The sequence below is a fragment of the Chiroxiphia lanceolata genome, chromosome 28 (assembly GCF_009829145.1).
Source record: "Chiroxiphia lanceolata isolate bChiLan1 chromosome 28, bChiLan1.pri, whole genome shotgun sequence".
In the NCBI taxonomy this organism is placed as follows: domain Eukaryota; kingdom Metazoa; phylum Chordata; class Aves; order Passeriformes; family Pipridae; genus Chiroxiphia; species Chiroxiphia lanceolata.
The window spans coordinates 758,011-768,667 of NC_045664.1; the positions used below are offsets into that span (position 1 = coordinate 758,011).

At 44.2% G+C, this 10,657-nt stretch overlaps 1 protein-coding gene across 1 annotated transcript; it reads right to left on the minus strand.

Annotated features, from left to right (window-relative positions):
* Nucleotides 1-3,449: 3,449 nt before the first annotated feature.
* On the minus strand, nucleotides 3,450-5,159 carry GKN1 (gastrokine 1). Its single transcript, XM_032712418.1, has 4 exons — nucleotides 5,028-5,159; nucleotides 4,762-4,872; nucleotides 4,261-4,402; nucleotides 3,450-3,678 (listed from the first exon to the last, which is right to left on the minus strand). The coding sequence occupies exons 1-4, from the start codon at nucleotides 5,157-5,159 to the stop codon at nucleotides 3,590-3,592; spliced, it is 474 nt and encodes a 157-aa protein (XP_032568309.1). The 3' UTR covers nucleotides 3,450-3,589.
* Between the last annotated feature and the right edge of the window lie 5,498 nt (nucleotides 5,160-10,657).

Genomic DNA, 10,657 nt, shown 5'->3' on the forward strand with positions numbered 1-10,657 from the left:
AATCTTGGAGTCTTGGGACTTTTATGACCACTCGTGGGAACCACTCTGTTCATGCCCCAGGGTGCTGGGTTATACATTTGGGTTTTGTGGATTAAAACCAACTGTTTGTCTGTATAATCATATTTATTGTATTATTTTATTAAATTGTTATTCTGATTTATAATCTCTCTTTTGAATTGAGTTCATTTCCTCTGCTGGTTTACCTTTAAACCAGCACACTCAGTCCCTCTGGTGGCAGAGTACAGGCCACACTTGGCTTTCACTTGGAGGGCTGTCAGTCCACCTGGACCTGACTGCCCCAGGGGTGGAAGCAGCTCTGCCATCTGCCAAGGCCTGATCCAGACCTCACTGGAACAGGGTAAAGCTCTGCAACACCCACAGTACGTTGATGAGATCCTGGTTTGAGGCAGCACAGCAGAAGCTGGGCTGATAACACACTGAAGGTTCAGCTGTGCTAAGTTGTGGTCACTCCAAACCTCTGCCACGGAGGAGCTGCACAAGGAGCTGAGGGAGCAGAGCTGGGACAGCTGAGCAGAACCGGCCAAAGGGATGTTCCACACCACACAATGTCATGCCCAGTATATAAACTGGGGGAGTTGGCTGGGAGCTGCTGATCCCTGCTGGGGGATGGGCCTGGAATCAGTCAGTTGGTGGTGAGTGTTTGTACTGGGCATCACTTGTTTCTCTTGGGTTTCCTGTCTCTCTATCCCTCTCTCCCTCCTCTTCATTAATATTGTCATTGCTGTTTTTATCATTAGCATTATAATTAGTGTTATATTTTATTTTGTTTCAATTATTAATTTTTTATCTCAACCCACGAGTTTTACTGTTTTTTCCCAATTGTGTGCTCAGCTGGGAGCAGGGATGGATGGATGGGTGATGGAGGGGCTGTGTGTGCTCAGCTGGGAGCAGGGATGGATGGATGGGTGATGGAGGGGCTGTGTGTGGTAGGTGCTCCGTTGCCAGCTGGGGTTAAACGCCAAGGAAAGGCTGTGCAGTTGCTTTCCAAGTCTTCTGTTTTAAGCCTAAAGCTCCCCAGGGGCAGGGGGTACACCCAGCAGTCCCCTTGGGCTGTGTAATAAGGCAGTGAATGTCTCTGCCTTCCCTCCACTGCTCAGCATTTCATGCATGTTGCTTTTGTTTGCCTTCCACCATTTCCAAGCACTGTGCCAGGTTACAGCATCCTTGCAGCACCTCGGCAGGTGTGGGCTTTTCTTTCTACTTCATTCACTTAGGCCAGACAAAATTCAGCCCAGCCCACTCAAAGGGCATCTGGAATGATTGGTATCTTTCTCTCTAGTTGAGTTTAGACACAGGCCAGCCTGGTTCCCACTGATCCTGAGTTTGGAGCAAAGGTTGAGGAATCATTAGGGGCTTGAGGTTTTCAGCACTTCTGAACATTGTGTGGCTGAGTTTGACCTCCCTACTTAAATTAAAGAATGCAATTAAAAGTGTTTTCTAAGAACCTGAGCTTAAAACTCTGCATGATCTAATGACCAAGTCCAAACCACAGCCTGCGTGTCTGTTCTCAGTCCCCTGTGACTCACTCAGGATTCTCCTTAGGAGGCTGTTTGATTTGATCAGATATTTGGCCAGTGGTAATTAACCCCTTGGAGACATTAACTTGCATGAATCCTGGAACAATTAAGTCTAAGGTGACAATGATTATCTAAAAACATGCATCTGACTTTGAGCAAGTGAATATGCAAACAGAACTGATGAACCCTGTTTGTTTAAATGAATATGAGGATCTTCTACAGTTTGGTTTCCAGTGGTTATAAGGCAAAAGGACAAGCACTTGTGTCCAGCAGGAGGGAGCAGAGCTGCACAGAAGGGAAGATTTGGGTTTACTGACTGCATTTCACATAATCCTACAGGATTTAAAGATAAATCCTACTGTGTTGAACTGCAGTGTCTGACTCACCCCTTTCAAAATGCTGTGAACATGAAGAATGTGACCATTTATCCATGAAGCAAAGCCTCCTATCTTAACTGATCCTGGTCCTCCTTGGAGACTTTCTTTGGAAGAGGCTAATTACACTGTGCTCCAAACTGGAGAGATAAATGGTAAACTTTCCCTCTCCAGCCCGTGCTGTGCTGTCAAACAATCCTCCTAATTGTGCTTACAGCTCTCCTTTGACTGAGTGTTGTTTGCTGCCTTTAGTTCCACACTTTAGATTTTACAGGACAAAATGCAGAAGGAGTGTGTGCAGGGTGCAGCTGTGGCTTTCTGAAATCCCAACTCACTGCACATCAGGGTCTGGAGATGGCTTTGTGCACATCTGCCATGCACTGCTCTCTGCCACTGAGTGTCACCTGCTGCACTACAGCAATTTTCTGCTTTTGTTCTTCAGGATTCTCTCCCCAGTCCTGGGAAGTGAATCTGTACCTCTGCTGAGTGGGTGTGCTGGCAGGCCCAGACTCTGGGCTGGGGTAACAAGGCATGTTTTATTGTTTATGCTGTTTATTGAGATGGCTGAAGGTCTCCTTTCCTTCACTCACGTGTGTTTGGCATTAAAATGAACATACAACTAGTAAGAAATTTCTTTCCAGTCCCTACTGGAAAGGGAGTTTGACAAATGCCAAGGGGAAGGCAAAGTAGGGCATGACAAGAGCTCAGAGATTGTCTTAGGACACTATACAATGAATAAAAAGAGATTCAAATCCCTCCTAAACTTGATTCTCTCAGGTTTTGCCTCAGACTGCACAAAATGAGAACTGATGGTCTGTGAGGAAATTAAAAGAATTTGAGTCATACCAAAAAAGGGGAAGATTGGCAGCAAAAAACTGCTACCTGTGTCTCTCCTCTGCTGGGACTGCTGTGTGCTCATCCAGGTAATTCAGATGCTTTTCCCCAAGGCCTGCCTCAGGGAACTCTGCAGCCTTTCAACCCCCTACACAATGAAGCCTCTGGGGCCACTGAGAGGGTGCCAAAAACAGAGGGACTTCATATGACTGGTGTTTGTGCTAGATAGATTTGTATTCACCTGGATAATCCAGAGCATTCTGCCCTTTCTGTTAGGGAAGAGTGGATTTTAAAATTCTGAGCAATGGGGACCTGACCTTGCTTTCCTTTAGGAGCAGAACAACTCTGTAAATCCCAGAAAAGCAAGTCTCCAGGAAAGGAGACTCCTCTTGCCCTATAAAGGCAAATTCATTGCTTTGTCCTTCTTTCTTTCTGCCTTTTGATTTTTAATATGAGGCATCTTTCCCTGCCCAGGGAAAGGAAGGTCGTAACTCTGAAAGCCTTGTTTGTAAGATACACACCCCGGGGCTTGCCCAGCTCTCTGGGTGTGCCCTGTGTTGAGAGCCCTGAAAAGAGCATTTGAAGGGCTCAAAAGGGGCAAAAGAGAGACAATCAAAATATATTTCTGCAGGTGTTCATAAAAAACAAAGGGTAAAGACAAACAAGTTGGAGTCAATCTGTGATTTAATTGAAAGCTCTGATCTGTTTTAGGATCTGAATCCTCAAGAAGGGATCTCTGGAAAGAGGAGATGCCAGGGAAGAAGGGCATCAGGGTTGGCTTTGGGCAGCAGCTACAAAGCTGCAGCTGGAGCATCCAGACAAGGCTCAAGAATGGGACGATTTTCAGGTATAGTTATTATCATGACAGTATGTAAGGGCCAAATATTGAAGGACATCAAGTCTAATACATGATCCGAGGCTGAATTGTGGTCCTTGAAAAACAAGAAAATAAAAAAAAATTACCCTGAGATTCTGGGTTAGATGCTGTTGAGTGATCTGTGCATTTGTAGACAGCCCTTAACACCTGGCACATTGCACTTGCCTTTTGAATCCCATTGAGCCCACTCAGGTGCCAAAGCAATGCCCAAAGCAAAGCAAGCTGGGAGTACAGAGAAATGCTGCCATGCCAGATTGCACCATCCTGAGCCTGAGCTGTAAAGCAGCTTTCCATGACAGGGTTGGAGACAATCAGCTTGCAGGAAGGCTCAGAATACTTAGATGGTGCTTCAAGATTAACTCCTCAGTTTTACACAGTTCCCTTGGATATATTTAAAACAAATGTCCTTTTTCCCATCAATACAAAATTCTATTGCAAGTGATCAAAACACAATTAAGGCACCCACAGGTGATTTCTACCAATCTCCACACCCCCAGCTGCCATTCTACAGGGGTGTATTTTTGTTGCTTGGTCTCTGTCCATCTCGAGTTGGAAGAGGACCACTGGTGCAGCAGTCATTCCCCGAGGGAAAAAACACCAGGTCAGGAACACTCAGAATTCACCTGTTGGTACTCACCATGAATTTCATAAGCCACGTAAGTTGTGAGTCCTCTGCACATAGAGAAGGTGTCTGGTCCATAAGACTCGAGGTCCCGAACATTCCTCTTGATGAGGGTGAACAGAATCTCCTTTGCAGGTGGTCTTGGACGGTTCTGGTTCTAAACATCAAATGACAGCACTCAGCAGGATCAGTGCTGGGATCTGTTTCATGCTAAGCATATCCCGAGTTTTAATTGTTATAAAAGTTATAAAAATAATCTGAGTGATCTACAACATTGGCAAAACATGAAATCCCCCCACTGGAAGCATCTGAACAAGGGTATTCTAATTGTTCAAAGGTTTCAAGTTAGGTTGATGTAAAATGTAATTGAAATCAATAGAAATGCCTGATCAGTGGTGTGATGAACATGGCTTTTGCAGTATTTGTTAGTTTAGAAGCTTTTGAAAATAGCCTAGGATATCATTTTACTTTGCATTAAGTACAACTTTTCAAGTAACTCCTCCTTTTCCATCTTACCCTGCTCTCTGCAGCCAGTTGGGGAAGTGCATCAAAGCTGGGCATCTCCGTTCTGTTCATGATGGAAATGTAGCAGGCTTTCTCTGGCAGCACTCTGGTTGCCATAAAGCCCTATAAAATGAAGTAATTGACAACTAGGAACTCATTCTTTCAATCATTAGTGTTGGAATTAAGTCTGTATTAAAAAAGTAATAATCAGCTTTTACTAAATGCACGAGCCAGTCCTCTCGCAGAGTCTCTGAAGAAGCCCCTTCCCCACCACTCACCGTGTCGTAGTTCCAGAGGGTTTTCCATGACCCCTGGTGGGTCCTTTGCTCGATACTTGCCACGAACCAATATTTATTGATGGTCATAAGTTGGTAGCCTCCAGCAATGGAGACTTTCTTGCTTACTTCCATCTTTTGAGTCTAGAAAACCAAACAAAAGTACACTTGGACTGACTTTCAAGTGATTGTCTCCCCAAAGCTTTAGAAAAATATAAGAATGAAGGAGATCTCCCAAAGCAGGGGATATGGAAACTGCAACTGTGCAGGTGGGAATTGGTCACTGTACTCACATTTTCACCAAGGGCTGGAGTCAGGACGAGTCCAAGAAGGACTGCAGTCAAAATCTGAAATGAAAATCAAATACAAAAGTGTAACTGCAGGTCTGGCTGGTGAATGTGGTCATGAGAATCTCTGTGCCCTTTTCCTAATCTGCTGTTTAAGTGTCCTCCTTGGATCCTCTTTTGCTTTCATCCTGGGATTGCAAGAGTGCCCTAAAGTGAGTCACCCTTGCTTTGCCTCAGAGTGCTGCAAACTGGACTCGTTTCACAGCTGCTGTTTCAAGAACTGAATCTCAAGTTGCTTCTGCGACCTGAACAGGCACACACAGGTATTTTACAAGAGTGAGGAGAAAGCTTTTCCATTTCTTCTGCTCTGCCATTACAGGGAAGTGGTTGATCCATTAATGCAGTGCTCCAGTTTTGCAAAGGCATTGACAAAAATGGACACGGACAAGGCTTCGTGTTTTCTGCATAATGGAGAGCCAAGCTGTGGGAAAACTCCTTACCTTCCAGCTAATAAGTGCTGAGCTGCTCAGCCTGAAGGAGCAAAATGTCCCCAGAGAAACCTCTGTGCTCTGGGCAGGCAGAGGCACTTCTGAGAGAAAGGCAATGGGATTGAATGAAAGGTTTAGTTTATAAGGAAGAAAAAAGCTTGTGTACTCACAGGGAGCTTCATCCTGACTGCAGAGCTGATGCTCCTGCAGGTAGAAAGAGTGATGTGAACCTCCCACCTTATATATGTTTTCAGAATTAGGTGTGGAAGGGCTGAATGTTGCAATAAAATTATTTTGTGATTTGTTTCCCTGTTGCATGTCACTGAAAATTATTTCCTGCTGTAACTACTTGATAAATACAGGGGTTGTACTTCTGCAAAATTTGACCTGCTGGAGTCTGATAATTATCAGATAAGGCTCCATTTGTAGTCCAAAAATGAATAAGTTTTATAGTCTTTTTCTGACATATACTAATTATTTCTAAAAATTCACATGGAATTTATTAACAGTGATAGCCTAGAGTTTAAATAGAAAAAAAATTAAAATCTTCCATTAGGTAAAATAAATATGAGCCTTTGTAGTTTCCAAAAGGCACTGTATGATCCTTGTAACCCTAGCACCCACCAAAATACATGCCCCAAATACAACATTGCCACTCAAAAGTGTTTTACAAGAAATAGACATTTCAGGCTGGAATATTACATATCTATGTTCAAGCCTGTGGAGGTCTCTTTGTTATTGTAGGTGGCAGCAGTATTTATTTTCAGCTTGCCTCAGCTTATTTTCTGTGGTGATGTAAATATTGAGGGGGTGGTCACTTAGGGAGGTTTTTGGATATTTGAGAAGTTGCTCAGTTTTGTTCTGTGAGCAGCCCTAGTCTGTGACAGGGAATCACTGTAAAGATTCCAAAATTACTTTTCAACTGCAATCCAGCCAACTATCTAAAAAAAGGCTGGTTTTAATATATACAGACAAATAACTTGTAACCATTGCTGCACATGCAGTATTAAATTAAATTCTTGCCTTGGTTTTACTGAGTAAAGTCTGCAAGTCCAAAGGGACATTTTTGATAGGTGCCACTACACCAAAGAGGGGTTTCATTCCTGGCTCTTTGTGAGCAGCAGCGTTTGTGTGGATTTCTCTGACAAAATGTGGGTTTATGGGTGGGCTCTGTGCTCTCCCTCACCCACTTCTGGCCCTGTTGGAGAGAGGAACTGTGCAGGACCTGTGGGAGCTACGTGTTGCACATGCCTGAAGTTACCTAACAAATTCAGACTCGTGCCAGCAGCCAGAGCCCAAACCTTCCTGAAAAATAATTGGCCAATGTATGGAAAGTCACAGAAAAGAACCTTCACCTGGAGGTGAGCAAGCAATTTGTAATCTTGCTAACCTGCTGTCATGGGTTCCAGGGAAGCCTGGAAACTGGATTTTGAATTTCTAATGTGGCTCAAACTGCCACACCTGCCTTTGTTTTGGAACACAAAGGCTGTCAGCAGCAGACTGACCAGGAGCTGGGTGAGCCAGGTAAGAGGGAATTCCTCTGCACAGAGCTTGGATGTGTTTTCCACATGGCCTCAAGCTCTGTAGTCTGTTCCTCCAGATAATGAAACGATTCTCTCTGGTGGCAGTGGGTGAGGCTGAGATCCCTGAGCATCGAAGAAACAAACCCAGAAAACAGCATTTAGGAAAACCAAGAAGGAGTTCAGAGCCTCTACACACATCTTTGGTAATGGGGAAGGGACTTTTCATGGGCAATGCAACTTCTGAGAGAACTTTGAGAGCGACTCAGCCCTGCTGAGAAGGTTCTCTTCACTTCTTGGAGCCTTTTCTCAATCAATTGGCTTTTGCACCACTTTCCTCCCCCACCCTACCGTGTCTTCTTGAGGTGGTGCAGGGAACCACCTCAAGCCAAACCCTCTAACTCATTGTAATAATGATGCAGGGGTTTTAAAATCCACCTTGCAATGTAGACCTAGAAAAAAAAAAGCGAATCAGTTTTTTGTTGAAACAATTTTCAATGAATAAAAGAGAAGTGGATTGCCAAAGAGAAGCACTGGTTAAGAAAACAGGTTTATACAGATCAAATAATCATGGACGAGAAAATACTGGTCCTTTCAGTTATATTGTTTAGGTAAATGTGTCATTGGGGCTCACGAGGGACTTTGGTGAAAGGTAAAAGGCCTCCTCAAAGTGTGTGATGTGTTTTCCTGCTTAAATATGACCCCAGTGTCCGGGTGGTTTGAGTTTTCATTGTGGTGCTTCTTGAAGTTTTCTCGTTGTTCTGATTTTTGGAAAAGACTAAAGGAGGTAAGGATTTAGCTTTGGGGATTCCCAGGAGTGTTTCACTCAATAAAGCAATAGCTCTAGTAGCCATGTTTTGGGAAATTGTTGCTCTTGGAGACCAGATTAAAGGGGAGAGAATTTTTGGCCTCAGCTGGGAAGCTGTTAGTGCTGTTGTGTCAGACCTCACAATCCTTTATCCCGACCCGGTTTTCATGACCGTGCCAAGAGCTCCTGCATGGCAAAGGTGGCAGTGACACTGATTGTATCAGGGACATCAGTTGCCTGACCAAGGCAGGGAACAAGGGATAATCAGTTATCCCCTGACAACCTTGGAACATTAGTTACTTGAATCGTAGCCCAAGTGGAACGGAACCATTGTAACCAACTTGGGTTGTGGCCAGGGTGGAAATTTACTGGTGACTAAAGACAATCATGGCTCAGCCCTATAAACAGCAGTCCTAAGTGAGGCCTTGGAGCTGTCCTGGACTGCAGTGGGCTCCACAAGCACCTCCCTCAGACTGGGAGGCTCCTGGACTTGCAAACCCTCAAGTTTGCAATCCTCAGAGGACTGTGCCTGAAGATGAGGCCTGGGCTGATTTCCCCCACTCCTCGAGGCTCAGCCCTCACCTGTTGAGGAATGCAAAGGCATTTGACCTGTTTCACTGAACTCCAGGGGAATTTTTAACAGGTACTTTTGCACACATAGATATTGATGTAGACAGCTCTGTGTGTGCATGTGGAGTGACCAGGCTATGAATGTTGCTATCTTGAATCTGTAATTCAGTCATTGTTGTAATTGCAGTAAACCCTATCAAGTCACCTTGTAAATGATAAATTAGTCAGTGATTAAATACTCTTAAACCCTTTGCACCCTCCCCTCTGCACCCCTGGATTCCGTGTGTGCCATTCTAAAGAGGTTCTAATTTGATTTTCCTTTGCATGACTCATCTGTGCAGCGAGCAACAGATGGAACCTTGACGTTGAACTCTGTTAACCTGCAATTCCACAAATTCATATTAAAACCTGCTTTTGCCAACACCTTTTATGGTGATTCTTTAAGTGACCAAAACCCCTCATTCACACCCCCTGTCAGCAAGAGCTGGAGCCAGGAAAACTCCAAGAAGAGAAGCAATCACAATCTGAAATGAACATTTGAAATTCACAACATTTTAACATTGTGCTGCTAATCTTGCCTCAAGTTACTTGCTGTCCTAAAATAATTTTGACTTCCTGTTTAATGTAGTGTACAGGATCAGCACTTTCTGCAGTGGAGTCTGGCTGAAGAGGATTTAAATATACAGGAGAGTTTTTTGTTATAATGATAAATTCTTTTGTGATAACTATTGTGAACAATTATTCTCTTGGAGACAATCCCCTGAATATTGAGTTGCTCCCAAATTTCATCTCCTTCACAGGAAGATTTTGATGAAAAAGATCTGAGTGGACGTGGAGTCTCTCATGCCTCATGGTTCTTCTCCTACGCTCTCAGCACAGCTGTGCCCTCACTTTATGGACCTTGCTGAGACTGTTGACTTGCCTCTGAGTTGTGAAGGAGAGAATATTGTCCTTTGGACGTTCCACGTGTGTGTGTCACCCCAAGACAGAGCACTTCTCTCTTTAACGTTTCAGTGCACACATGGAGTTACATCCCTGCCAGAAGGGACATTTCACCCATGCAGTCCCCACCCCTCTGGCATTTTCTCTCTATGATCCTGCAGAAACCACTAAGAGGTCACTTGGTGCCAAGAAAGACTCAAAATCATTTAAACTGTTCAACCTTAAGAGTTTTATGAGAAAGTGATTCGTCTACTTACAGTGAACTTCATTTTGATGGTAGGCCAGGCAAACTCTGCTGGTAATTGATGTGTACTCTTAGTTTTTATACATAATACCCCAAAGTTAAATGTGAAAATGGGTTTACCCTATTGGCAGGTGCCCTGTGTTCACAGAAGCATGACGGGGTTCCTGAGGAAGTGCTCTGATAAGAGGAGGCTTTGATAGCAGCCTGATTGAATTCATTGCGTAGAGGGAGATGAAAGAAAACTTGTCATGGTAAGTCCAGAGTATGTAACAGTAACTTTTAAATGGAAAAGAATAATGATCAGAACCGGAGAACAGATTCCCAGTAAACTTGTAATGACACTTTGTGCCTGTGTGGCAAAGGACTCGGCCTGACATTGTACCTATAACCAAAACCACCATTCAAATCAGGGCAGGTGGTGATCTTGCTGTGTTAAAAATGTTGCCAGTCCTTGGAGATCATGAGGCTGGTTCTAAACCACAGAAATTCCTGAGTTCTGTTGTTGACCTTCCCTTCTGAGCTCGTTCAGTCAGGATCTGCTTTCTGGTCCTCTGCTCCTGCCTGATGCCTGGCTCGGACTCCCTGAGTGCCGAGGAGGTGGAGCAGTCTGGCTCTGCTTCTCATCTCTTTCACATCCCCTTTGCAGTTTGCTGGAGGTGTCAGATATAGTGAATGAAAGTAATAAACTACTGATGGTCTGTCAGGGAACGAAGAGAACGTGTGTAACAGCAAGAAGGAAGGAGATCGGCAACAAACTGCTACCTGTGTCTCTCC

Coding starts and splice junctions, on each gene's coding strand:
- GKN1 (XM_032712418.1), bottom strand. CDS start 5,159: ATGGAAGTAAGCAAGAAAGTCTCCATTGCTGGAGGCTACCAACTTATG. Junction 4,403..4,761: donor AACTGGCTGCAGAGAGCAGG/GTAAGATGGAAA, acceptor TTTGATGTTTAG/AACCAGAACCGTCCAAGACC. Junction 3,679..4,260: donor CGTGGCTTATGAAATTCATG/GTGAGTACCAAC, acceptor TTGTTTTTCAAG/GACCACAATTCAGCCTCGGA.